This window comes from Sturnira hondurensis, unplaced genomic scaffold (genome assembly GCF_014824575.4).
Source record: "Sturnira hondurensis isolate 20B ecotype Veracruz unplaced genomic scaffold, ASM1482457v3 Scaffold0002597, whole genome shotgun sequence".
NCBI classification, from domain to species: Eukaryota; Metazoa; Chordata; class Mammalia; order Chiroptera; family Phyllostomidae; genus Sturnira; species Sturnira hondurensis.
In genome coordinates this window covers 1,604,029-1,631,016 of record NW_028075228.1, presented here as the reverse complement: position 1 = coordinate 1,631,016, position 26,988 = coordinate 1,604,029, and the positions used below count along the sequence as shown (strand labels likewise).

Below are 26,988 nucleotides of genomic sequence, written 5' to 3'. Positions count from 1 at the left end.
CGCAGGTCCACTCTTCTGGCTGCGAGGCCTTAGGCCAGTTTCTTCAACCTCCTTTTGCCTCAGTTTCCCTATCTGTAAAGTGGCGGTAACACTAAGTAGAGCTAAGGACCAGAAGTGCTGCGTGATTGAATCCCCAGGGCTCGGTCTGCTGCAGAGGCTACTCCCACACCCGCTGCCGCCACAGCCGCCATTATTGCTGCCAGTGCTCACTCCGGCCCAGCAGGGCCGACTGGGACATGCCCCGGTGCTACACGTGGTCCTTCCTGCTCTGTGAGGCCTCCAGAGGCACATGAGTGCAGGGGGTGACCAGGCTCACCCTAGGCCCCCCCACTGGGCATGGCCCTCGGCGCTGGGGCAGTTAGGCCCCCTGAGTTCCGCCTGTCGGTTAAGGGACTGACCGCAGGAGGAAGTGGTAGTGGCTGAGGGATGGGATATGGATGCAGGACCCCCCCACTGGGTGTTAGTGCCCTATCTCCCCAAATCTCCCTCCCAGTCTGGAGCCCCCATACCCGCCCAGGCCTCAGATACCCCAGGCAGGAAGGCCTGGCTTCCACAAGTAGGGGAGGTGGCACACCCCTCATTCGGGACTCAGCCCCTGATCACCCATCCACACACACGGGCTCAGGCCCCAAGGCTCCCCTCTGGGGCTGAATGAAACTCCCCAAGGCCCTTCACTCCTCTGCCCCAGTTCTGTCCTGCGGGGGCCCAGCAGGCCCGCCCGCCGTGCCCATCTCTGAACCAGGTCATCTGTTAGCAGCCTGTTCCCCCCCAACATCCATCACACAGTCTCCAGTATACATTAAGCACCTACTATGTGCCAGGTGCTGTTCCAGAGCGGGGCACTGGCATAGGCTGTGGGCCACAGTAAGGGGGCCATGGGGGTGCTTAACAGAGGAGGGCGGGCCCGGGCGTGGGGGGTTCCAGTGCACACCCCCAACAGGCCTGAGTGCAATGGGAGGTCGAGTGTAGGCAACCACCCACACAGAGCGTGACCTTAGAATCTGTGTGGCAGCCCCCAGAGGAGGGAGGTGGGAAGCTGACCATTGGGTGATCAGGGAGGGGGAGACCTTAGGAGGAGGGGGTGGCCGCAGGGTGAGGGCCACAAGGTGAGGGGGCCGAGGCCTCAGACAGGGTCCTCCTGCCCTAGCAGCTGCAAAGGTAGAGAGTGGGTCTCATTTCCTGGGCTGGGGCTATTCTTGGTCACAGCGGCCCCCCCGGCATAATGGAGACACAGGGACAAGATACCCACATGAGCATGGTTACTGGCCTTTACCTGTGTCCCGCCCACCATCTGCTGAGGGGGAGGTTTGTTTCATCCTCCGCATCCCGCCCGGCCTCCCTCCAGACCCTTCCAGTGGGCCTGACAGTCGCCAGCCTGGCTGCCAGAGCTGTAGGGAGTCAGAAAGCGGGTGTGAGGAGAAGGGACCTGGGGGAAGGAAGAGGGAAGTTGGGACAAAGAACATTCAAGTGCGGGAATGGAGGGCGAAGGCACAAGGACCTGGCTCGTGGCTGGGCGTGGGGCCCAAGCGAGAGGCTCTGGCTGGCTGGGAGCGTGGGAGAGTTGACAGGGAAAGACGCTGGTCCCTTTGCATGAGACTGAGTCACGGGACCCTGGGTTTTATTTGGGTACGTATCACTGTCCCTCCCATCTTTCAATAAACACGCCTTAAAAGGATGAATTTTTATTGTATGCGAATTATATCTCCCTAGGATCTTTTTAATTTGTTAGAAGCTGGAGTCAGCCCCAGCGGCCCTTGTCTGTTGGAGCAGGGCTCTGTGTTCCCAGAGAACTCGGGGCTCCTGCTCGGTGCCCTGAGCGCTGCAAGTTTGCAAAGAGGGCATCTCTTTGCCCTTGGATGACCCCGGGTGTGTTGTGATGGCAGCCAGCCACCCTCCTCCAGCCTGGCTAAGTTGGGACAGTCACACTCACCAGCACCTCTGGGCTCGGCCTGGAGGCCTGCTGAGCTGGGCGGCTCACAGCCTGGCACTTAAACGCAGCAGCTGGGATGGGGACACCAAGACCTGAGAGGCACAAAGGTCTAGGACTCAGATGTCTGCACCTCTGGAAGAGCAGCGAGTTCCCCTTTGCAGGATGCATTCGGGGTGCATCTGGCTGACCTTGGTGCAGAGGCAGAGTCAAAGCGGCTCCGTCTGCACGTCTCCTCTGCCCCAGGCCCCCTTGTGCAGTTGGGGTAGGGCGGGCACAAGATCAGTGCAGGAGAGCGTCTGGTCCCAGGTCCCCAGAACCGAGAGGTCCAGACGCTCACTCTGCCCTTGGAGGAGCAGGCTGCCCGCTCAAATAAGCCAAGATTATCTTGCCAACATCCTCTTTGCGGTCACCCCAGCTGTCATCAGGACTGATCCTGGGTTGATAACAGCCACTGGCAGGTCACCCAGGTGCCTGTGGGCCCCTCCTAGGTCACACCTCTTTAGGCTCCAGAGACCCCTCTGTACCCCATAGGGACACTCTTCCTCACGGCCATCGAAGCAGTCCTTGAACCCTGGGCATACCCATTAGGGCTAGTGGGGCGGTGCCTTCCTTGAAACTGGCCACAGGTGGGTCACCCTTCTTCCTCCCTCTGGGCACTGGAGACCAGAAGGAGCATCAGCTGACCAGCTGCCCCGACTCTTCACTCCCCGGAGAATTGCACAAATGACTTGCAAATAAATATGAAGCTCCATGGACACCCAGACGGGGGGCGGAAGTTTGCCGAGGGGTGAGAAGGCCTTCACCTGGCAGAGGTGGGGTGAGAGAGTGCCTTGGCAGAAGGACAGCATGGGCTGAGGAGGCCCTGTGGCTGGAGGGCCAGGGCAGTGGAAGAGGTTTGGTTGATCCTGGGTGTGAGGGTGGGGCAGGGAAGAGCTGGGGCCCAAGAGGAGCTCCTGCCAGTGGCCAAGCCCCTGTGCTGGCAGTGATGCAGAGAGCAGTCAGCTTCTGGCTACTTTTAGGGGGTAGAGGACAGGAGATGGGCTTACTGAGATTGCCAGGCTCCTTGTGACATCTGCTGGCCCTCAGCATCCTGGGGGACACGGGCATGAGAAGACCTGCCGGGAGGGGCAGTCAGTGCCAGGGCCTGCCTGGGTGTCCCCCGGAGCTCACCTTCCTCCTCTGGGTGCCTGTACCCCTCCGGGGAGCCCCCACCGCTCTGCTGCTGTGAGCTCCTAGGAGGCAGCAATCTGGAAACCTGCCTTTGTTCATGTTAGAGAAGCTGTTGAAGAAGTTCTGGTTAAGTGGATGGTTTTCCCATCCACTTAACTTCCTAGAACCTACCCTCTACGCCTACCTGCAAGGGCCCCTTTCCTATCAGAAGCCCTACTGAGCATGCCCCTGGCCCTGTGGGTGGCACAAGCCAACCTCACGAGTCCCCTGACTGCCTGGGCCTCTCCGCTGGGGGCCCTGGCGATACCCTGCCTTCACCAGAGCCCCATGTGCTGGACTCCCTCCTGCTCTGGGCTTGGTCCTGACCCTGCCCTGGCCCTATCCAGCACTTCCCTCTTCTAACCTGTTCCTCTCCATCCACTGGGCCTGGAAAGCGGCTCACCATATGTCAGAATTGTGCATTGGGTACAAGGTACTTAGTCATGAGGGGCTTGGGCAGTGAGTAAAGGCTGCAGGGTGCAGGGTGCAGCTAACAGGCAGGTGCTGGGCCAGCCAGCTGCCCCTGCACTCTGTATCTTGGGTTCCGTTTCGGTCACACACAAGCTGGATCCAACACCTCGTACCTGACAAGGGGTTTAAGAGCATCCAGTCGTGCTCGACGAGACCCAGGAGAGGGGGAGCTTCACCAGAGGTCATGCTGCCTCCTGCCTAGAGGTCAAGCTTCAGACCCAGCTGTCTGCTAGGCCCCAAAATGACCAGGTCCCTGTCACCCTGAGCTCCCACAGCACAGCTCCCTCAGGGAGAACAGGGCTGTCACCACCGCCTCTGTGTCCCCGCCATGGCCTGAGCTGCCCAGCGGTGGGAAAGTCTGAATCTGTTGCTATTTTCTTTCTGTTATCAGGGCCTTATCTGGCCGCTGTGCCACCCAGAGGCCAGGGTCTCACTTCTGGCAGGACTGAGCCCCTCCCTCCCCCAGCTGTCCAGGGCCAGTAAGACAGGAGGCTAGGCCTTCTGCCAGTCTTGGGGGGAGGTCTTCCTCTCCCACCTGCACTCCTCTCTCCAGGCCCTAGCATAGCCCTTTCTCAGCACCCCTAGCCCTGCCATCCCTAGAGGGCCGGGGGCACTTCCGAGGAGAGTTGAAATAAAAACACTTGTAATAATAACCATAAGTCTGTGCCCAGCACCCTCGGGCACCCCCTTGCTGCCTCTCCCAGGCTTTCAGTGAGGAAACCAGACTCAGGGAGGCAGGGCCTGCACACGGTCACCTGCCTCCACGTCCTCCTGTTCCTTCTACCTGCAATGCTTTTTCCTGGCCCTGTTTGCAGGCAACCTCCTTTTGTCCGCTTCCAGGTCTCCAGTCGTTCGTTGCCTCATCCAAGAAGGCTGCCCTGACTGGCACCCTCTTCTTTGTGCCAGTGGCCACACTTGCATTTTTCATGTTCCTTTCATGGGGTTGCATCTTAGTTTCTGCAGGGTCTCCTATGCCAGGGGGTCTGGCACTCGGTGGGCTCAGGAAAGCTTTGATGAGTGAATGAATAAGGGAGAGAAGAACGGAGCTAGTGCGTGGGTGAGTGGGTGAATGAAAGAACAGGGGTTGAGAATGAGCCATCAGAGCCCAGCTCCACCTGTACGTACCCCGGGGTCTCCCTGGTGCCCCTCTCCCAACTCTGCACCTCCCTGGACAGGCCAGGATACGGATGGGTGAAGAGCGGGGCACGTAACCCACCAGTGTCCACCTGGCCCCCAGGCCAGTGGGCCTGTATTCAAAATCCCACTCTGATACACACCGTCCTGGGCCGGTGCCTGGACCTATGTCCTTTCTCGTAAGCTGAGGCTGTAGAGGATCTCCCCAGAGAGGCATGAACGAACTATGCAATGGGCAGGTGTAAGGGAAAGACCGCACCTGTGGTCATGCTCTAGTCCAGGTCGGGGCCCGCCAGGACTTCACTCTGGTTCTTTCACATTCCCAATGGCCTGGCAGAGGATGGTCCGAGTTGCCCACCTTCGACACAGGTACAGGCTTCGGGGATGGGGGAGCTCTGTCCAGTGCTTCAGGCTGCCTCCATCTGCTCCCACCTAAAAGGCCCACCTGAGGTCTGATGTCCGGGGGAATTTTGTCCCCTCAGCTACCAGCTCTTGCTGTCTTCAAGGCAGTTGTTCAAAAGGACCCCCCCAGCTGCCTTGCCATCAAAGCCAGGAGGGGGTCGTTAATCGCTCCTGCTTCGGGAATCGGAAGGAGTTGGGATCATCCCGCTGCACAGAGCCTGTCTCCATAATTCAGTTTTAAAGCATGAAAAAAGGGAGTTGATGAAATTCCGCTATCAGCACCGAGCCAATATGCAAAATATCTCACCCCCAATCAAATAGCTATTATGTTTTCATTTCCATTTCGGCATCCAGCTTAATGAGCAGGAGACAGATTGTCATGCGTGGTGCCTGCTCACTATGATAACCGAGGGGCTCTGGGCAGGGGGGGCCGTGCCCAGTACTGCCCTGGCCAGTGGTGACCTCTGTCATCCCCCACGGGCTCCCCCCAGACAGATGCTTAGCTTTGGGCATCCACCTCTCGACCCCATCAGGTACGGGGCCAGCCTCGCCCTCCCTCCAGCTCATTTGCAGGTTGAGGAGAGGCCTGGGGCCACACCTGGTACAGAGAAGGGCCGTGACCTGAGCCACTGTCTGGAGGCGTGGCTAATTGGAGGAGGCTCCTTCCCTACCTACCCCCCACCACTGCTTTCTCACTGAGGCCCATGAACAGTTGGGCCTCAGTTTACTCATAGGCAAAGTTGGCATGACTCGCGCTTCCATCTTGGGAGGCGCATTGGCCCATCATGACCATGATCAGGGCCCTGCGTCCCCTGACCATTTCATCTCCATCACCCTCCCACTGTCCTCTGCCACCACTCCTCCCCTTGAGGTGGTATCGTAAGCCCCTCCCCACACACACCTTCCCCACCGCCCCTACAGCCCTGGCTGCAGGGGGATGAGGGGCACAAAGGACATTTATAAAATGAGCACAGGGTGGTACTCAACCATAAGCGCATTCCCCCACCATTTCCCAGGCCCTGCCGCTGGTGGGTGGTAGTAGCTGACAGTGAGGACAGTCGATGTCGGGGGTACACATACTGTGTGCCATCCCTAAGCTAAGCTTGCATACAGGTGTTGCCTCATTTCATTCTATAAGGTGGGAGCCATGTGGTTACTGAGCACAGAAAGATAGAGTGACTTGTCTGAGGTCACACAGCAAGGACACCTCTGGCCAGGCCGTGGGTTGGCCTGGCTCAGTTGTTGGGGGTCTCTGGGCAGAGAGGGTCCCACAGGGGCCAGCTGGGTTCTTTCCTAGCCCAGGGCACCCAGGAAACACAGCATCACAGCCATCACCGTGGCCAGCTGAGAAGCCTTCCTCCCTGAGCCCCAGGCAGAACCAAGGTAGTCACTGGGCCTTAAGCAGGGGCCACGTGGCACCCTCTCTTTGCGTGACGGCTGGTGCAGGGTGGAATTTGCCACGCTGCATCCTGGTTGTGGGCTTGTAGCGATTTGCTGGTTGGCAGTTGTCTCCTGTATTATCAGAGCTGTTTTAATTGTGCTGGAACTGAATTAGTGGCATTAGAATAAATTGCCTCAGCCGGCAGCCTCTTTCTTCACGCTCATTGTCACGCCTTTGTGCAGAGCGGGTGCCTTTGTTCTCCTGTAAATGGACCCAGCAGGAGCTCAGGGCCTCCGTGGGTGGCTGAGGCCCACCTGGATGAGGCACCAAGAGTGGGGGCTATTGTCCCTGGGGTCCTGGCAGGTGTGGGGAGGGGAGTGTCAGCCCCACTCCAATGCATTCCCTGAAAGCCGATGGCTTCATACCCATTCTCTAGAGTAGGCAACCGAGGCCTTGAAATCCAATGGCCCATTCCGCAGGAGGGGCCACAGCTCCTGGGTAATCCCTCTAGCTCCGAATGAGCCACAGAAGGCACCACAGCTTCTAGAAAAGGACCAGCAAGGGGCCTGACTTCAGGACTGTGTGCTGGTCACAGTGGTAGGCAGGGCCCACTCAGGGCCCACACCATGGGAGAGGGATCAGAGACTGGCCTCCCCTGCATCCAGTGCTTTCCTGCCCAGGTGAGTGCTGAGGGAGGTTACGGCAGGTCAGGCCTCCCACCTGTCCCAGGGGCACGAGTCCGACCGGTCTGGGATGTGCCCAGCCCAACACAGAGCCTGCCTGTGTGGGCACTTGGACGAGAGCATGGAGGCTTAGCCTAGGGCTGGTTCTGTGTGGTCCGAGTAATTACAGCTCTGAGATGTCCTGAGGAGACTGGGGAGGCAGGAGCTAATTCCAGGGGGCTGATGCTGGGAAATGATCCTGCCGTCCTGCATGGACCTTGGTTGGCCTCCAGGGTTAGGATCCACCTGCCTCCCAACTCCCCGCCCACCCCTTTTCTCTAGGTCGGCCCTACTCTCTCCTCAGTTTTGACTACCCCCTCCTCCTTCCTCCACCATATAGAGGTCTGTCTGGATTCCGGGCCTTTGCACAAACCACTTCCTCTGCCCTCTTCTCAGCCATCAGCACTTCCTCTGCCCTCTTCTCAGCCATCAGCCTCATGCCAACGTCGTCCCCTCTGAGATCTGCTGGAAGCATCTCTGCCTATTGTTCTCACTCACCTCCCTCGCTCACTGCGCATTTATAATTTTCTCCTGTTCCGGTTTGAGGCCTGTCTATTGTCTGACTATCTCCCTGCTGGTCTGGAAGTCCCCATGGAGTCCAGCAGACCCAGCACCTCCACTTTCTAGAACGGTGTCTGCCCTCAGATGTCTGCAGCAGTCAGGAAAGGCGTCTGCCCCGCCAAAGACAACTCGGTTTTCACTAGGTAGTGGGCCATCCCCCACCTGTGGTCAGAGAAGTGCACTGAAATGCAAAGAGAGAGCCAGCTTTGCACCTCTCTGCTCCATGGAAATTGCTAGATTTTGAAAGGAAGCCTGGGAACTCGGCACCACGTTCTGTCGCAGCCTCGTGGGTCTCCCTGACCCTCTCCCGTGCTGGATGCTGGCAGGTGGCTCAGTTGTTACTTGCTGGGCAGTCACTGAAGCATCAGCAGGACCCATCTGCCTCCACCAGCTAGCCACCCAACCCCTTTCACCCCTGGAAAACCCTGGCAGCGCTGGAGGGTGAGGGCATCAGGACAGAGGACACTAGTGATTCAGTGAGAAGCCCCCTGAAACTGGACACGTTTTAGTCCCTCTCTGTGTTTCTCTGGGGAGAAAGTACCGGATTCATCAGATTCCCGGAGGGATCATGGCATACAGAAGGTCAGGAGTCACCGGCCACTGAGGTGTGAGAATTCCAAACAAGGCTCCCACTGCGGCTGCTTGCTTGCCTCTAGGGCCCGGGAACTCAGTGGCCCTTGGGAAGTAGCCTTTCCCTTCTTCCCTGCTCGGACCTGCCTGCCAGCGCCTTCTGTTTCTGCCAAAGCAAGACCCACTCTGTTCCGAGAGGCCCCTCTGACATGTTGACATTCACAGATGTTGCCATGTCTTCTAGACTTTTCTTCTTGCTCATTGTCCTCACAGCAAGGGGGCCAGGATGCTTCGGGCTCAGTTCTCTGGGCCCAGAAGCCCCCTCTCCAGCTCCATAGCTCGGGTTCATGAGTCAGGACCCACCCCCACACCACACCTGAGTGATGAGTGTCATCTTCCTGAGGATGAGTGCGAGGGAGAGAGAGAACCCGGGGAGGTACAGTAAACCCTCCCTTAGTGTCACTTACACGTTCTGTGACTCTAAGTGTGATGGAACCAAGTTCCCCTCGGCCAAGTGACACAAAACCAGAATTAGGTTGTCACAGCATCTCATCAACGTTATAAGTAAATGATGTTATTCAGGAACCTGCTGTTTGTCCTTGATTTAGAAAAAAAAAGTGCCGTTAAAGAGGAGGCTGTGCACGTGTGGGGAAAGGGGGCATGGGGGGAATCTCTGTACTTTCCTCTCAATTTTGTTGAAGACAAAAAACTTCTCTAAAAAAAACTTAAAAATAAAAAGAACCCATGATTGGGACAGGAGGCAGTGCGCGCCAGAACCTTCCTTGGGGCCCAGGCTGAGACACAGAAGGGGCTCAGGTGGTTTGGGGAGCAGAATAAGGAGGGGTACCTGCTCACTGGTGTCCTCTCTGCCCACTGGCGCCCCCTGTCTGACCCTGTCGGAACAAGCAAACACTGCACCCCGGGCCTGCCCTCAGGGGCCCTGGGGGGTCCGGCTGGGATGCCCTCCCAGGGCTGGTCTGGGTCACGTCACCTGGATTCTCACCTGCCTTCTCACTTACAAAGTGGGCTCCCTGGGGCTCCCCCTGTAATAGCCTCTGGGGGGATTGGAATTAGGGGATCCCGGGCCTGTAGCACTCTAGCCCCCAGAGGTGGACTGCAGATACCTGCGTGCCCACCTGAATCCCATCAGGTATTTACCCTTTCGAGCAGGTTCTCTGCAGCCCACACTCATGAAGGCCCACACTCTCTCTGCGGCAGCCCACACTCATGAAGCTCTCAACCTTTGGAACCTGAGTGAAGGTTGCTGCTTCCTGGAGGAGGGGTCCCAGGCAGAGGAAACAGCTATGCAAGGCCCAGCAAATGTTTGCCCACAGGGGCTGCAGATGTACCCTGGGGCCCTGCAAACCCCTGAAGTGCGTACCTATGGGACATGGTAGGCCACGGCGGTCACATAACCTCCTGGGTCCATTGTCCTGGCAAGAGCGGTTCACTGGACTGGCACAGGCTGTAGGGCAGGTGACGTGGGGCAGGAAGGCCAGTGACCCCCAGGTGTTGGAATTGTTGCAGAGCCAGGTCGATATGGGTTGCGGTTTTCACATCAAGTCTTGGGGGACCCAGAGGGAGTCTGCACACTGATGGCTGGTCCCTCGTGGCCTCTGACCCCATGGGTGGCCAGGGTACACCATGAGGAGGCAGCACCTCATGATTCCCCTTTGGCTATGTCTGCAGGTTCCCTTGGAGACATGGAGGCTGGAGAAGAGGCCCAAGCCACAGGCATCAGCCTCCCAGAGCTGGATGCAGCAGCACCCGAGCCTGAGGCCAAGGCAGAGCCCAATCCACCCAGCCCTTCTATTCCAGGTGAGTTGGGCAGTGGGTAGAACAGGCCAGGATCTGGCACCCAGAGCCACCCCACACCTTTTCACATTCTCGCCTATGACCATGGGAGCCAGTCCCTCTGGGTTCCACACTTGTGAAGTAGCATTGAGCTTGGTGTATCAGGGGCTGAACTGTGCCCAGTGGGGCCAGGAGAAACCTGAGGGACTCCCAGCAGGAGGTCTGATCACAGGGCTGTGGGGCTGGGGCCCGCTGGGGAGAGGAGGCATGCACACCTGCAGCAGGAGGGTCTTAGAAGTCCAGCCTCTTGTACAGATGGGGGACGTCTAGTCCAGGGTTGGATAGCGAGTCATATGGGCCCCTGAGTGACCTTAGGAGAGCTATATCCCCTCCCAGCCTCAGTTTACCCACTATGAAATTGGGCAGCAAGCCCTCACCTAGCTATGGACCCTACTTCAGCACATGTGGTGCTTGGCACATAGCAGTTTCTCCTATTAGGTCCTGTCACCCTATCTGCGAGATGCTTAGGCTCACACAGCCCAAGCACCTGAGCGGGGATCTAACCCCCAGGTCTAGAGTCACGCTGATCCCGTCTCTCCACCTGCTCCCCACTGCACCCCAGGCACCGGAATCTCTTCTTGGGCCCTCCTGGTGGCAGTCTCCCCAGTGGAGGTAGGGCGAATTTCTCCAGCTGAGAACAAGTATGGGAAGGAGATGCTGCCCTCCACTCAGGAGTAGACGGACCTGACAGCAGGAGGCCTGCTCAGAACAGGTCCCCAGTGGGGCCTCAAGGCTGGGGCAGCCTGTTGGACTAGCTATACCCCCAGACACCTGGAGAGATCCCTAATAGGAGGGACCTCACCGAGGCAGAGGCACTGGGTGAGGTCAGCACCCCCACCCATTTTCTAGATGAAGAAACTGAGGATGGAAAGCTTGTGGTAGGAGGACAGTGGGGTGAGCCCTGGTTCCCTCTCCCCTGCCTCCCCGGATTCCCCACCACAGCCATGGCTGGCAACTTTACTCCCGTTTTCATTCTATACAACAATGCACACCCCGGCTAAATTACCCCAGGCCGTGGTCAGATGGGGCAGACAGCCACAAACTGGGCCATTTAGGAGGGTGGTAAGTGGGTGGGCATGGAGGGAAGGAGAGATGTGGGGTGGGGAGGCAACACTGAACAGAGACCCAAAGGGTGTGTAGAGCCCCCCCCGTGCTGCTGGTGCAAAGGGAAGGGTATACTAGGCTGCGCAAAGGCCCTGAGGTGGGATAGAGAGTAGAGAGCAGATCTGTGCAAGGGAAGGGGGCCTAGAAGCTGAGGAGGGGAAAGGGAACAGGCAGGTCCTCTAAACAGACCTTCGTCCCTGGCAGGGAGGTTCTTTCTCACTGTGGATGCCCCACCCCCAGCATTTCCCCGTCTCTCCCCCAGAACCACTATAGGCCCAGGAGCCCAAAAGGCCTTTTCCTCTGAGACCTGCTGGCCTCGGAATCCCTTTCCCAGCAGCAGGCCCATTGGTATCACCAGGGCTATGCAGTGAGAGGAGGCTGGGCCAACAGGAGTTGAACCCAGGGGCCAGGGCTCCCGTCACCCTCAGCTCACCAGGGACCGCCAGACCAGGTGAAGGGATCATGCACCTGGCCTCTGGTGCCTGCTCTGGTTCATTATTATCTCTGCTGTCACCATCAGCATCTCATATTGCTTAGTGGAGCATCAGCCTCCCCCCACAAGCTGGTCCCCAGCCCATGCTCCTGCCCTTCCTGAGCCTCCGTTTCCAAATCTGGAACTGGACGTGAGGCCTTCAGGGTAGCCGAGGGTCTGAGGGCATGTGTGAGGGGCCCCTGGTCACCATTGCTATTAGATGCCGTGCACTAATGGGGAGGCCTTGCAGGGGCCTTGATCTGCCAAAGGGCGAGCAGCTCGTTGCTGGTGGACTTTGACCCGGTGGCTTTCCTAAGGTGCCAGAGCCCCTTATCTGATCTGGGAACTGGGGCTGCGTGGGGGTGGGGTGGGGAAGGAGCTGGAAAAAACAGCCGGGGTTGCACCTGGCACAGGCTGTGGCGATAACGTGGCGATGGGCGAGATAAGACTGCGGGAGCAATATCTGCCTCTCGGGCGGGCCCAGCACAGCTCCCTCTCTCAGTGGCTGGAGCTCAAATGCCAGCCACGTTGATTTATAGCCAAAAATAATAGGACTTTTATACTGCGTGATTGATTTATTTGATGTTAATCATGGCCCTTATCTTGGGTATTAATAATCTGCCGGCACGTGACGTCACCAAGGGGGGTACTTTGATGGGAGCTCATCGATTGGGGGCTGAGGTGGTTATCAGGCTGACAGGGAAGGCAAATATGCCCTTTGGGCTGGAATTGGATGCAGGGCCTGCTGGAGAGGCCCCCAGCTGCCCCGGGAGGTGGAGCCCACACTCTGTCTGGCCTGGGCGGGCCCCTGGCCTGGGCGTGCCTGGTGGGGCATCCTGCACTCTAATTATTAACAGCAGCTGGAAGAGCAATTATTATTGCGACAATTAATGAGGGGGATGAGAGGTTTTAAAGGCCAAGGGGAAAAGTGAGATGTCTGATCCTCCCCAGTTAGAACAAGCCTAGGGGGCCGACCTTAGGCACATGCTCACCCACCTGGGCCTCAGCGTCCTTCCTGGCCACAGTGTGGGGCAAGTGGCCAGGCAGCTTCGTGTCCAGAGCTTGGCAGGGCCTGATGGTGTTTTCCTCTCTGCAGAAGCTAATCCCCTGCCCCCACCACCAACACTGCACCCCACATCTCCTGGAGGGCCCAAGGAGACAGAGGGACAGGAGCCAGAGACGAGTCTGGAGGAGGAAGCCAGCAGCTCCTGGAGCGGGCCAGGTAACCATGTCTGCAGTCCTGTCCAGCAGCATTGCCTGTCGGGATGGCCCCAGGGCTCAGTCTTCTGGGAGCCCTGGGATCTGACCACTCTGATGGCTTGAGTGGGACAGGCCTGGCCTGCTGGTTGGAGAGGTTGGTGGCAACCCATCAGGCCCAGGCCTGTGCCTGTTCCAAAGTCCAGCCTGCCTGTGCAGCCAGTGGTGTCACTGGAGGCAAGCCTAAAGACTTGCTGATGCTCGGAGCTGAATCCCAGACAGGCGGAAGTGTCTTGAAGATTCCCAGGAATGGTCTGAGTCTGGTCCGTCTGGGAAACAGGAGCAGGTGGTACAGGCAGGAAAAGGCATCCCAGGGGGTGGAAACAGCCAGGGTAAAGAGGGAGGTGGATGCGTGTGGAGGACCTTCCCAGCTGGGCTAGGGATTTAGAGCTATACAGGCACTCAGGTTTGTACAGAGTAGCCTTCCCTGCCACACTGCCTCTGCCCCTGACCTCACCCTCACCCCCGCCCCCAAGGTGGCTGCAGGCTCCTGGGAGGCAGGAGGTGACTATAGACTGCCTGGCCCTGACCACAGCAAGTATCTTTGAGGGTGGTCTTGGGCCGATAATCATACCCACATCTAATTTGCAACTTGGGGGTCCCGCCATATGTGTTCTCTGGGTCCCCCAACTCCGCTCATTTGTGATGAGAAGAAAGCATATTGGTTGTCTCTTCACAAACAACCAGTTCAGGGACTCGGGTGGCATGCAAGGTTTGGCAGGACTGCACCTGCAGGCGCAGGTACAGCTTGCCATCGAGGGCTGTTACGTCGGAACCGGGGTGAAGGAGGGTGGTCCTTGGTGACTAGGAGGATGGAAAGGAGACAGTGTACTCGTGCCAGGCACATTTGTGGGTGCAGCAAGCATTTATTGGGCCCCTGCTGTGTACCAGACACCTATGAGCACACTCCCCAGGGAACGTGCATGCAGACCACACGCTCACGTGTAATAATACAAATGAGGCTTATTTGACCAGTGGAAAGAAGGTTCGTGGTGAGGGCTTCACCTTGCTAGGGTGCAGGGAAGTCTCTGCCAAGGCAGGGGGCATAGAGCAACCAAGGGGCCTGTCCAAGGTCACCAGGTGGGAAGTGGCAGCGCCAGGTTTGGACCCACTCCCTGGCTCCAGAGTTGGCCATGGGTTTGTGAGTGCCAGCTTAAGCTATCACCCCAGGCGGTGCCTGTCCGCTCCCCAGTGTGTTGGTGCCATCATCCCCAGTTCACACACAGAGAAACAGAGGCCCCTGGAGATCAGAACCTGACCCCAGGCGAGGGCTGGGGTATACCCAGGATCTTCCTGTGCTATTTGCATCTTTGGGGGCCAAGGGGCTCCCTATCAGTTCCCACAGATATGAAGTGGGCAGCGATGGGCTGATAAGTGGCCACTGGCCAACCGCCGTGGTGGCCACTCCCTATCAGGCCCCAAACAGGCCACACTTATCACCCAGCCAGGGAAGCCAGAGAGGCCCAGTGGGCTCTTATCTTGCAGGGGCCGCCTGTGCCAGCAATGGGGCAGCAAGGCTTCGTCAGGGCCCAGCTGCGTTGGTGTCTCCAAGGGCACTGCCCGGCAGTGACTGCCTGGAGGTTAGGGGTGCAGCCAGTGCCTGGCCGCCTGCACCCGCAAGTCCTGTTGCTCCTTGCAAGTCCAGGGCCCTCTCTCGTTCTCTATTCCTCTGAACCCCACTCCCTGTCGTATGTGAGAGCATCCCTCTCTCCCTGTTTCTTGATCCCCAGCCTAAAGCTAGTTCCAGGACCTCAAATATGAGGGAAAATGCAGCCACTACCCTCACCAACAGCAAGCTGGGGACATCAGCCACCTGTCCCCTTTGGGATGGGGGTGGTAGCTTGGACCACAGTGCACTCTACACCATCTGGCTTTCAGCAAGGGAATGGGTCCAAGCCTTAGTTTCCCATCTGGCCTGCATGAGGGTGAGAGCTGTTCGCCTCACAGAGCCCAGGACTCGGCACACGTGCTACACCCATGCTGGCTGCCATCTGAGGGTTGGGACCCAAGCGATAGCAGCCCAGGGGAGAGGCCTCGGCCTCAAGGCCCCTCTCTGCAGCTGCATGGTGGGGGCACCGCGGTTGCTGTGTTTCCAGTGGTCAGGGCCCTGAGCAGACCACCAAAAGAACCCCTGGGAGGCAGCCCGTGGCACTGGGTGGAAGGGAGGCCTCCCACCCCTCTCCTCCCAGGAGGACCTCCACACACACTGCAAATACCGGTGAAGTCCCCTTTCCCATCCTGTCATCCACAAGCCCCGTCACGCCCTGCCCTAGTTTCTTCCTTCCACTGGCGGACACCTGGTAACTTCAGAGCAACAGAATCAGGCTGAGGAGGAGTTCAGGGTGTTTGTTTTCATTTTCTAAAGTTACGAGCTATATCAGCAGCTGACAGCTTGCTTCAAGTGAGACCCCCACACTGTCTGAGAACAGCAGCACAGACCCCGAGTCAGCCTGCCCAACCTGGGTCTAAACTTTGCAGAGTAACTATAAGCAGGCCACTTGTCTTCTCTGGGCCTCAGTTTCTTCGTGTGTCCCAGAGAACTAAGGAGAGTGCTGGCCGCTCAAAGGAGCTGGGAGGAGGGAGCCATGCCTGGTTGCAAAGCCAGCACCACGCCTCTGTCTTAGGCTCGGGCCTGTCATCCATGAGTGCCTGGCAATGTCGCAGGCTCGATGGGAGGATCCATGGTCTGAGGCAACCAGAACTCTGCTCTTGGGCCGTCTGAGCTGTGTGGCCATGGAGCTGGGAGCAGCACTGTGGGTGGCGGTCATCTCGGCCCCACAGTTCCACACCTACCTCTCACCCAGGTGCCCTGGCTGCCCCAGAGCCAGATCTGTTGGTCAGAGCACGGGGTCCCAGCTGGGTTTGAGGTCCAGCTCTACCGTGACACCACAGTGTGGCCTCTGTGTTGTCACCTCCTCCTCTGAGCCACCAGGGGTGGGAGGAGCTAGAGCATAGGTGTCCCGAATGAGTGTCGGAGGAAGGCTGGTTGTGCCACGGATGTTCGCTCTCATGGAGCTCATGCAGCTCCAGTATGCACTGTGGGGAATACGGGGTCCTAGGGAGTGGCCCGGGGTCCCAGCAGGGCAGGCAGGGCTGAGAGCATGTGGGAAGGGAGGGTGCCAGGCAGAGGGCACAGCCCATGCAAAGGCTCAGAGGTGCCATCAGGGCTTGTCAAGGAGGCCCTAGGATCTGAGGGGAAGAAGCCTCAGGGAGGGGTCAGGTGAGTGGGGCCTGGTCCCAAGGGAGAAGGGGTGAAGGGGGGATCTGAGCAGAGAGGGGTTCCGGGAAAGTGGACAAATAGACAAGTAGACAAGGGCAGAGCAGGGGACCCACCCCAGCCTCTATAGGGAGGGGGTCACAGCCCGAAGTGTGGAGGGCACCCGCAGGACTGGACGAGAGGACATTGACCTGGAGCTGCCCTGGCCTGAGCCTTCAGCCCAGTTCAAGGGGAAAGGGGGGCAGGCAGCAGGAAGAGGGAGAACTCAGTAGTTTTATCTTTGAAATGACCTTGTCTGCTGGAGAGGCTGGCTGTTTAAAATTCCGATATGCAAATGGATGCCAGCTATAATCTATAATCCCCCAAGCCTGTCTGGGAGGGCGGCTGCCCCTGCCTTTACTCTGCTAAACTCACTGATCCCCAGGGGTTGGCTCCACCCACCTCAGGACCCACCCCCACTTCCGGTCCCCACACCTCCCTCCACCTCCTCTCCTTCCCCATCTCCACTGAACATCCAGAAGCATCAGGTCAGACAGACGAGAGGCCCCTTTAGTACTGAGAGCACCGAGGGACCCATCTGACGGGGTGAGGGTCCTGGGCCTCCCACCCACCTCATGGCCCTGTCCAAGGGGGGTGAAGGGAGTGGCTGCTGTGTGGGGGGCTGGACCCAGCTTTGGGTCCCCACAGGGGCCTCAGGTGCTGGATCCCCTCCCCCTGAGAGCCCCCCAGGCTCTCCCCTCCTCAGCCAGTAGAGGCAGGGTTGACTCCTGCTTCATTCCTTCCACCTCACCCCCACCCTCTGTTCCCAGCACAGAGTCCTAATGAGGAGAGTCTCTGTCTAGCTCTCTGTCCACCTGTCTGGGCGGCAGCGTGGCCCGGATGCCCTGGATGCTGAGCGCAGGGCTGTTCACCATGGGTGCCGTACTCACTGGGGAGCGGGAGGGAAGCCAGGAGGCCTACAGGGCTCCCCACCTGCTCTGGGGACATAGAGTGGCTGTGAGGGCAGCCTGAGCTTCACAGGCCCGGGAAGGAAGGAGGTGGCCAGGGGCACATTTAGTGCTCAGAGTGGTGGGTACCTATGTATGATCAGGCTGTATGATCAGGGCCTCGGAAACAGGGTCTCCTTCACCTGTATATATCTCAGGGTGTGGGAGACCTTCCTGGTGAGCACTGATTACAAAATAAAGCCAACTGGGCAGAGCCTTGGGAGGGTGGGGACCAAGTGAGAAGGTGAGGGGGCCATAGCTGAGAGACCCGTGGGCAGTGGGGCAGCCTCCTGTGTAGGACTGATTGCTGGACAGCAGCCTGGCTTCATCATGAGGGCACAGGGTGGATGGGAGGCCCTGGACTTCCCCAGACTGGCGCTGGACAGGAAGAGTCTGAACTAGAGCAGGAAGGGGGGGTGCAGAGCTGGGGACCACCTGCCACCTACCCTTCACTCAACACTTAGCAGCAACCTGTGCCCCATCCCAGACTAGGTAGTGCTGAGACACTTGTGGGGCAAACAGTCCCCACAAGGGGCCATAGCCTGTCACCACCACCTCCACGTCACCAACTCCAGAGATACGTGGGTTCTGCTCCCCCAGAAGCCAGGGCTTTTAGTGCAGGAGTGGCCTGGAGTTCCCAAGAGCTGAGACTGAAGTGGACTCTCTTGTCTGGGACAGCCCAGTTTCAGGAGACAGGGGCATGGGGTGGGGACGGGGACCAATGCCCACCAAGAGAAGGACTATGGAGCATGGCATGACCTGGTGAGAACCACTTTTGTTCATGCCTTTCGTATATCGTGATTTTCTGTTATTCTTGAGGTGACCGTTATCTCTCCTAATCCTGCCAGCTGTCCTGTGAGGGAGCTATTAGTTGATCCCCACTTTAAAATGATGGAAACTGAGACCTGGCAAGATGAAGTGACATGGCCAAGGTCACCCCACCCCCATTGTACACAGAACTGGGATTGGAGAGGGCTTGGCCTGGGATTGGGGGTATCTCTAGGCTTCATTTTCTTGCCCTCCCTTCTCTCTCTGCCTCCACACCTTGCCCCTGGCCTGGCTGTGTGATCAGGGCCCCAGGAGTGACACCCCCTTTACCCATAAATGTCTCAGGGCCTAGAGCTTTTTCCTAGTGACCTCTGCTTACAAAATAAATCCAGTTGCCCAAATAGTGTCACCTTCTCTGTCCCAAGCTCTGTCCCCAGCCCTGGAGGGAGTGATGGGTAGACTGGCTGTGTTCCTACATCCCTGCAGGTCAGAAAGGGAACAGCCAGGTGGTCAGAGCCAGGTCAGCACCATACCCCTAGCCCCTCCCCCCACCCATGCTGAGCCCCAAAGGACAGGTTGGTTTGGGGCCGGGCTGCCTGAGCACAGAGCCAGTGATGCACAAAGGCCCCGAGATGTGCAGTTCGGGTGTGGCTTGGGCACTGGAGGCTGGAGCAGGCTTGGAGAGAGGTAGGACGGGGTGGGTGTGGGTCAGGGTTGGAGCTCAATGCCATGGACTGTGGGGGGACACCTCCATTTTCTTGGCTATAAAATGAAGGGTTTTCATCAGAGTATGTGGTTATTGGCCATATAGCAAATAGGTTGGGAGTGAAGTAGCTGCTGTAAGGGGCTGGAGGAGGCATCTGTCAGCCATTTCCTGCTCAAGGACTGAAGCCTGGTTCCCCCATCCCCAGGGTCCCCAGGAGGGCCTGCTGGAAGCTGGGAATCCTTGCCCTGGAGTGTGAGCGAGGGCGTAGGGCTGACTATCTGGGCCAGGCTCTGCTGACTAATCTTGCTGCCTGGAGTTTCTATGCAAACCTCAAGGTTTGTTATCTGGCAGTGGGCGGGCAGGCGGTGGAGGCAGGACGGCCTGTCCTGATGGACAGCCTGGGAGATGGGCCGATACTACCCGGCCACAAGTCCCCTCCTGCCAGTTCGGCATGTGTGGGTGGGAAAAAATCATTTCAGCTATTTTGCTTTATCACCAGGCCTGGCATTGTAGCCCAATAGGCCTATTTGTCTTAGATTAACAGATAGAGAAGGGCCGCAGAAGGAGGGTGATGGCTGATGTCAGGGGTCAACCTGAAGTCAACCTGGAGTCAGCTCTAGAGACCAGACGCAGTGGCCGGGTCAGGAGCCACCTCTTTCTGGGTTTCCCAGGGACACCCTAGGTGCCCCAGTGGGCTCTATACCATCCTGACTTCCCCATGTTATAGCTGAGCAACCTGAGACTCGGGGAGACAGAGCAGAGTCCTGAGAAGGGCTCTGTGTGCCCCCGCAGTGGGCCATCCATTTTTCCCAGGTGTCTTCCTGAGCGCCCGCTGGGGGCCAGGCACGGTGCAGATGCCGACAGAAATAGACTCGGTCCCGTCCTCGTGGAAATGTGTTGTGGGGGTGACACAGTCCGTAGAACCAGAGGAGCGTGGGTCTGCAGCCCCGGCATGGGCACGGGAAGGGAAGGCTGTCGTTTATTCACTCAACAGATACAAGTGTCTTAAGTTCCTGCTCAGGACCAGCAGAGCCCCGGCACCCAGGGAGCTGATGTTCTAGTCAGGGACACAAAGACTAAACAACAAGGAAGTGAAAATGACATGTGTTCAAGTGGGTGAGGCTCTGGAGTAAGAGAAAGAAGGAGGAGCAATTCTAAACTGGGTGGCCAGAGTAGGCCTCCCTGAGCCCATGTCTGAGCAAAGACCCAACGGGTGAGGGGAACCAGCTACTGTCTGGGAACAGTGTACCAGGCGGAGGGCACAGGGCAGGCATGAGCCCCGACCAGAGTGTTTGGGTTGGGTCTGGAGTGAGTGCAGAGCCTAGGGGCTCCATCTGTAGTGGTTGTCTTAGAAACAGAGTTCAGAGGTCACAGGCTGAGGGCGGCTGGCTGCCCACTGCCCCTGGCCCAAGCTCTTTCCATGACCCCTTGCCAGAGTACTGGTCCCCTTCCTACCCTTGAACCCTTAGCCTGTGTCCACCACCAGAGCTCAGGACTGCCTACCTCTCTGAGCAAGGCCCTGTGGGCAGACCCCAGGATAGGGCTGAGGTGGGGCTCTGAGCCCTTGGCCTCTCCTGTGTGGCTGCCNCAGGCTGAGGGCGGCTGGCTGCCCACTGCCCCTGGCCCAAGCTCTTTCCATGACCCCTTGCCAGAGTACTGGTCCCCTTCCTACCCTTGAACCCTTAGCCTGTGTCCACCACCAGAGCTCAGGACTGCCTACCTCTCTGAGCAAGGCCCTGTGGGCAGACCCCAGGCTGGGGCTGAGGTGGGGCTCTGAGCCCTTGGCCTCTCCTGTGTGGCTGCCCTGGCCCATACGGATGCTGCCTCCCGCACTGCCCCAGGGGCCCGGCGCCCAGCCATGCATGGGGCTTTTCAGCACCCCTTATCTGCAATAAGACCACGCATGCCCTCTCTAACTGGGATGGAAACTGAGGCACAGAGCTGGCCCCCTCAGCCCTGGGAAACCCCTCACTGTGTTCAGCAGCTCCTCCTCAACCTGGAGGAGCTGCCCACCCGGCACCCACATCAGCCCTGTCGGGGCAGCTGCCCCTTGGCCTGGTTCTGACTTCAACCTCTGCCCCCACCAAAGATACCTAGGCCTTGGGCTCACCGGTTGGGAGGTGGTCAGAATATGTGGGAGAAGCAGGCTGTCAGCAGGCGATTCTTTGTAAGACTCTACCAACATCCCACCCAACTCCTCCACAGGGGCCTAGCCCATTGGCTCACTCACTCATACTTTTATTTATTGAGTGTCTTCTGTGTGTTGGCCCCTGTTTTAGACACTGGGGGTATAATGTGAGCAAAACAGACCAGCTGCTGCTCCCCAGAGCCACAGCCTATAGCACAGAGAGCAGTCCTCGCGGGGCACAGGCCAAGCAGGGAATGCAGACAGGAACGGAGGTGTGGGCAAGGGACTGAGGCAGAGCCACCCTCATCCTCTTGGGTTCTCACAGAGAGCTCAGCGGATCCCACGTAATTGGCCGCACAGAGCACACTGCAGAAACCCTGCGTGCAGGACAACCTGCCGGGAGACAAGGACCAAGCAGGAGGTGAGGGCTGTTGCCTGAACTGGTTGCTGTGGGGGGAATGGACTTTAGGGGTTCAAGGTAAGCATGGGAGACCCATGAAAAAGCTGAGCCTGAAACTTGGCATCAGATGCTGGACTCCCTGTTTACAGATATGGAAACTGAGGCTCAGAGAGTCTGAGTGGCTGCCCCACTGACACCACTGGAAGATTGAGAGTTGAGCCCAAAATTCACCTACCAGGGAGTGGCCCTAGCCCACCCTCTCCTGGTCTGGCCCCAAGGGATTCTCAGGGGTTCCCAGGGCCTCTCCTCAGAGGGTGCAGACACTATGCAGGTAGAGGGTGAGTGGGCAGCAGGTTGCCCTTGGAGGAGCATGGCTGGGGCCCAGTTCCTCGGCTGTCCCGGCGTCTGGGGGGTCCAGGCCTGGCTGCCTGCCCGCTGACCTCACTGGCCTTCCGGGAGTGCCTATCTGTGGCTAGGGCAGCCTATCTTGGCTGCGGGTGCTAATCAAGCCTGGCTTCCTCCTCCGCCCTCCCGCCGGCTTCCTGCTTCAGCCAGCCCACCCCGCGCCAGTCGTCTGCGTTTCTAAGCATCAGCCTTTTCCTGGCCCGACCCTCCCAAACGTCAGTGCAGTGCAGGTCCACCTGCCCCCACCTGGGGGGCTCCTCCCTGGAGCCTTGGCTACTCCTTCCAGAAGTTTTCCTCCCTGTCCTCCTCCTGGGCCCAAACTCAGACCAGCCACAGCCTGGCTGTGTTGCCTGGGTTGCGTCAGCTAACTCCTCTGAGCCTCCTAGGAAAACAGCCCCCAATGCACAGAGGACCCCACGGGGTTGGCAGGGCAGCCACTGTGGCCAAGACTATCCTCTGTCAGTGCCCGTGCCAGTGCTGGTGCGGCCCCTCCCACCCCCCCATCCCCCCCCCACCAGTGCTCCTGCTGCCTCGTCCCAGCACTGTCGCTGTTGTTAAGACTAGCTAGGACTGTCACTGCTGCTGCACCGACCCCAGTGCTCCTATTAGCACTCTGACTGTCACGAGCGCTGTCCTTGTCACCAGTACTGTCATTGTCCCATTTCCCCTTGCTGGCTCAGCCCCCACACTGCCACCAGGGCAGACCTGGCATCCAGCTATCACCTCTCTCACTGGGGGCCTTGGACCCCCCTCACCCAAGTGACCCCCTCTCTGGGCTCAGGCTGCTCCTCTGTGGGAAGGGGACAGAATGTTTGGGGGTCTGGCGGTGCTGCAGGGCTGGGACAGGCTGGGCAGTGCGGGGCCCAGTGGGAAGGCAGCACGTGGGATGTGGTGGCTCTAAGTGTGCGCAGGGCTGTGCCGTGCCCAGGGCTACGGTCCCCAGAGCATGGTGTTGGGCTGTCCCTGGGGTCATGCAGCCTCAGCTGGGGTGTGTCGGGGTCACGATCAGGCAGGTCCCTCCCCTGTCCCAGCTGGCTCTCATTGCCCAGGAGGGACAGAGGCAGCCTGCTGTCGGCTGTAGGCAGTGCTGCCCTCGTGCCAGGCAGTTTGTCGTGGGATCTCCCTTGGCCCCAGGGGTGGGCTCTTTGATCACACCTACTTGACAGATGACGCGACTGAGGCTAGACAAGCCACAGTGACTCTCTCAGACACAGGATGGGAGCCAGGCCCCCACTGACCCCACGGGCCCAGCCAGCCACTTGCCCTCCCCACCGTGTGATTTAACACTTTGTGCTCAGAGGGCCCCTCCCCCTGCCAGGCAAGCTGGGCTCCTTATTTATTTATTTATTATTCCTCTATCTCTGTGCGTAACTTTTGATTTCCTCACTGCGTTTTTCCATTACGGCAGCGGTGGACGTGGCCGATAAGATCGGTCCCCGGAGATGGGACAAAGGGGCCGCCATCGGCTGGAGGGCTGGTCATATCCTGCCCGAAAGGGCCGAGCGGGGCCTGAAATGAGGCACGATGCTATCTTGGGGGCTTATTATGTGTTGTAGTGAGGAGGGGGGCCCTGCCCGCCTCGGGCCCTGCCCACCTCGGCCCCTGCCCTCTCCCAGCCAGAACCTGCCTTTGCCTCTCCAGACGGACTCCTGTGTCCCAGGCATCCTCAGCCCCATCTCTCACAGGATCCCCAAGCGCCCTCAGCAGTGAGCTCTTGGGAGGGCTTTGGCCCTAGGCTCCCATCTGGGCCATCCTGGTGCCTCTTGGCCTCCTGGGCTGTTCTCTAGCTTCCCTGAGCCTCAGTGCTCATGGCTGTCACCAAGACTCCCCCTGCTACCTAGAGCTGCTGGGTGCAGTGGGCTCCAGGGACCTACCCCCATTTCCAAAAGAAGCACTCACACACCAGGTGCCTAGGCCGGATCCCACACAGCCCTGTGATGCTCTTGCCTTGACTCAGCAGTTCAGCTTCTCAGAACTTATCCCAGAAAAATAATCTCAGCGTGGACAGGCACAGGGTAGCGAGGATAGCCATCACACTGCGTTGAAGATAGCAAACCATTTATATTTGTTCATTTATTTATTTATTTTTGCCGGCCTGCAGAATTTCTATAAGAAGAGAGAGAAATGATTCTAAAAGTAGCAAATTCTGCACAGATGTCCCTGCTGCTCCGCCATCACAGTGGGTCAGACATGCCCAGGGTCCAAGGCCATGGGCAGGAAGGAACAGCAGACCTGTGGCTGAAGTGGAGCGTTCCCACCACCACCCACCCTCTTCCTGGGCCCCTGAGCTTTACTGGTCCTGCCAGTTCTACACGTCCCACTGCAGGGGCTGGAGACCTTGCTGGGTCACAGAGGGGACATGCAATCATCTTGGCGGACCAGAGATGGAGTGGAGGTGGAGCAAGCACCGTGCCCCCAGACAGGGACCCCCAGCGGAGCCTGGCCGTGGACTTAACTAGATGGGCAGAAGGGCACTCCACTCAGGGCCCAGCAGGGAGCCCCAGGAGTTCCTGAGCAAAGGCGCAGCTGTGTCTGGGGTAGGGGCTAGCCTGTGCCCGCTGTGTGCGGGGCAAGGCTCTCTGTACTCCAGTCCTCATCTCTCTTCCCCAGCCCCGCCCTGCCCCAGTCATTGTTCTTCCCACCGCCTCTTCAGGGGCATGAAGCAGGATAGAGTCCTGGGGCAGGGTCTGGGGCCTGGGCGTCAACTCAGTCACCTGCCTCGCTGTGTGGCCAAATCCTCTCTGACCCCCAGTCTCCTCATCTGTAAAGGAGAACACCAGTCCCTATGGCATGGGGAGGTTGGAAGATTGAGTTGCTCAGTACCATGGAAGCAGGCGTCAGCTGGTTTTGCATAGTGCAGTGAACACGCCTGGCTTTCACAAGAGGGGGTTTTAACAATTCCCAGGACCGGCCTCCTACTGGGCTGAACCTGGGGCCGTGGGGCTGTAGGCAAGTCAGAGCCCTCCCTGCAGGCCCCAGCCTCCCTGCCCCTGTGTAAACGCCTCCCTCGTGGGCAGAGCAGATGGGAAGTGCTTAGTGAGCAGGTGCCTTTTCTGGAAGGGTCTTCGTAATCCCTGAGGGGCTCGCCCTGCGTAGGTAGTGGCGGTATTACAGTGTTTTCTAGTGCATTGGCTTGGTGCCCACCGCTGCCACCCCAGCAGGACAAGGCTCAAGGCTGTACCTGGTGCCTCAGCAGGGGCAGTGGGTCCTCCCTTCACCCTTCCAGTCACCCAGCCTCTGCCTAGACCCTTGCTCCACCCCACCCCACTTGCCCATTTACAGAGGAGAGTGAGGGCCCTGTGTGGACCATGTCCCAGCCTAGTTCAGGGAGCAGGGCAGAATGGCCAGTCTGGGGACTGAGAGGTGGTGAGTTGGAAGCTAGAGGAGAAGGAAGGGCCAATACCTCGTGGTATGGGCCCCTGGAAAAACAGGGGACAGGGGCCAGGACGCCCAGGCTGATAGGGGCCAGATAAGCTATTTGCACAGGAGGTATTTTCATTGCCTTATCACACATCCTGCTTCCAGCCCGCCTACAGGATGAGGCAGGGCCAGGAGAGTCAGGGACCCTGACCCCAGTGCTCAGGCCTCAGGGTCTCCCAAGATCCAAGTACCAGGGCCCAGGAGCTAAAGGGTCTCCCTCTCCCCACTTCACAGGTGGGAAAACTGAGGCCCAGAGACCAGCACGGCTAGCTTTTTAAGCAGGCGGCTAGCCCATGAGTCCTCGAGCTTTACGCCACCCAGGAAGCTGTGGTTCTCCAGCTCCATAAGGCCGAGAGGAGGCTCCATCCAGGGTGGAGAGCAGGAAAACAGCAAGGTCAGAGTGGTGTCCTGGGCCCAACACACCGACCCTGAGGATTCTCAGGCCCACCACCCACCCCACGCTGCTCCTGCCAGGCAAGTCGTCCCCTCTTGGCTGTGCCTAGGGGAGGCCCATATCTGGGACACGTCCCACCCTAAGGAGCCCCACCTTGGGGGTTCAGATGGGGTGATCAGAGCTCTAGACCGTCCCCCACCACAACCTTCCCAGGGACTCTAAGTTGCCCACAAGGCCTCAGAAAGGGCACTTCTGGGCCTGAGTGTGGCACCCCTGCGACCCCTGCTGCCTAAGGCCTTGTCCCATCTGAGCCCTGCAGACCCCCCCTTACCCTAGGGCCACCGCTCACCACGATAGGTGTCTGAGCCCAATAGCAGTGGAGGGCCCCACAGATCTCAGGTCGAGGAGACAGGCCCCACCCTGTTCCCTGGGCTATTCCCAAGCGGTCCCAGCTCCACCATTAGCTGGGGCCAGGGTTCAGCCCGATAAAGATGGGCTGTTGTTCTGTATCAAAAAATCAATAATCCCCAGTGATGTTCCAGTGATAGAGAGAGAAGTTCACAGGCACCAGCTGGCGGACAGAGTGGGGGCAGGGCCGGGGGCTCCAGTGCCTGAGACTGCCCCCCCCCACCCCCTTCATCCCTCCCCTGGCTAGCGAGCAGACCAATCCACAGTGAACTCCATTCCTGGCAGTCCCCCTCCTTGCCCACCACGTCTTTGTGGGTGGGCGGCCTGAGAGCCACCCCTGTGAGGAAGCCCACAGTAGCTAGGCCCCTCCCCATGGTCAGAAGGGGAGGTGAGAACAGACACAGAGGGGAGGCTGGCACAGGGCCCCTCTCACGACCAGTAGGACCAGCTGCCCCATCTCCCAGACCTGTGCTTGCTGATCAGACTGGAATGCCCTGTTCTAGTACCACCATCCTCCAGACGCAGGTACTTGCTGGGTCCCCAGCTTTATCAGGGCCATCAGAACACGGCCCTTGGTAACCCCAGCCCAAGGGGCTAACATTCTAGTGGAGAGACAGAGTTAATAAAATACAAGCATCATCTCCACAGTGCTGGGGGCAGCGGCACTCAGGGTACAACCAGGCAGGGGGCAGAGCGGCTGGTGGCCAAGGGCATCGATGCTGCTGTATGCATGAGGTCACTCAGGCACACAGAGGCCATGGAGTGCATCCCTGCCCTGCCCCTGTGGTGGTCACAACTGTGCCTGTATTCACAGGACCACACTGGAGCCGGCAACATGCCAGCCCCCCCTGCCGTTGGCTCCCAGTAATGCCTGACAGCTCTGCCTGGTCTCAGCCCACCCCATGTTGTGCAGCCGCTGTGCAGAGCTTGACAGGAGAGGGGGGAGGTTCAGGAGAGGCCACTTTGCCCAGTGGGTGGGCATTCAGCCCATGTCCAGTGGAAAGAAAACTTTAGGCTTGTGCAGCCACCCTGGTTCTCCGGGCAGGTATGCCCCCGCCACGGGAGGAGGCCAACACTCATTTTGCCCCC

General features: G+C 58.9%; 1 protein-coding gene across 7 annotated transcripts in view; it reads left to right on the top strand.

Annotated features, from left to right (window-relative positions):
• ZFPM1 (zinc finger protein, FOG family member 1) overlaps nt 1-26,988 on the top strand; it is a 74,729-nt gene that overhangs the window by 20,203 nt on the left and 27,538 nt on the right. For 5 of the 7 annotated variants that reach the window (XM_037040202.1, XM_037040201.1, XM_037040197.1 and 2 more), the window contains exons 2-3: nt 10,070-10,198; nt 12,907-13,032. In XM_037040202.1, the coding sequence (XP_036896097.1) occupies nt 10,136-10,198; nt 12,907-13,032 (189 nt within the window). In that variant the 5' untranslated portion in view covers nt 10,070-10,135. Of the gene's footprint in view, nt 1-6,926; nt 7,208-10,069; nt 10,199-12,906; nt 13,033-26,988 lie in introns of those variants that run through there. The other 2 variants (XM_037040200.1, XM_037040198.1) reach the window with 2 other exon arrangements.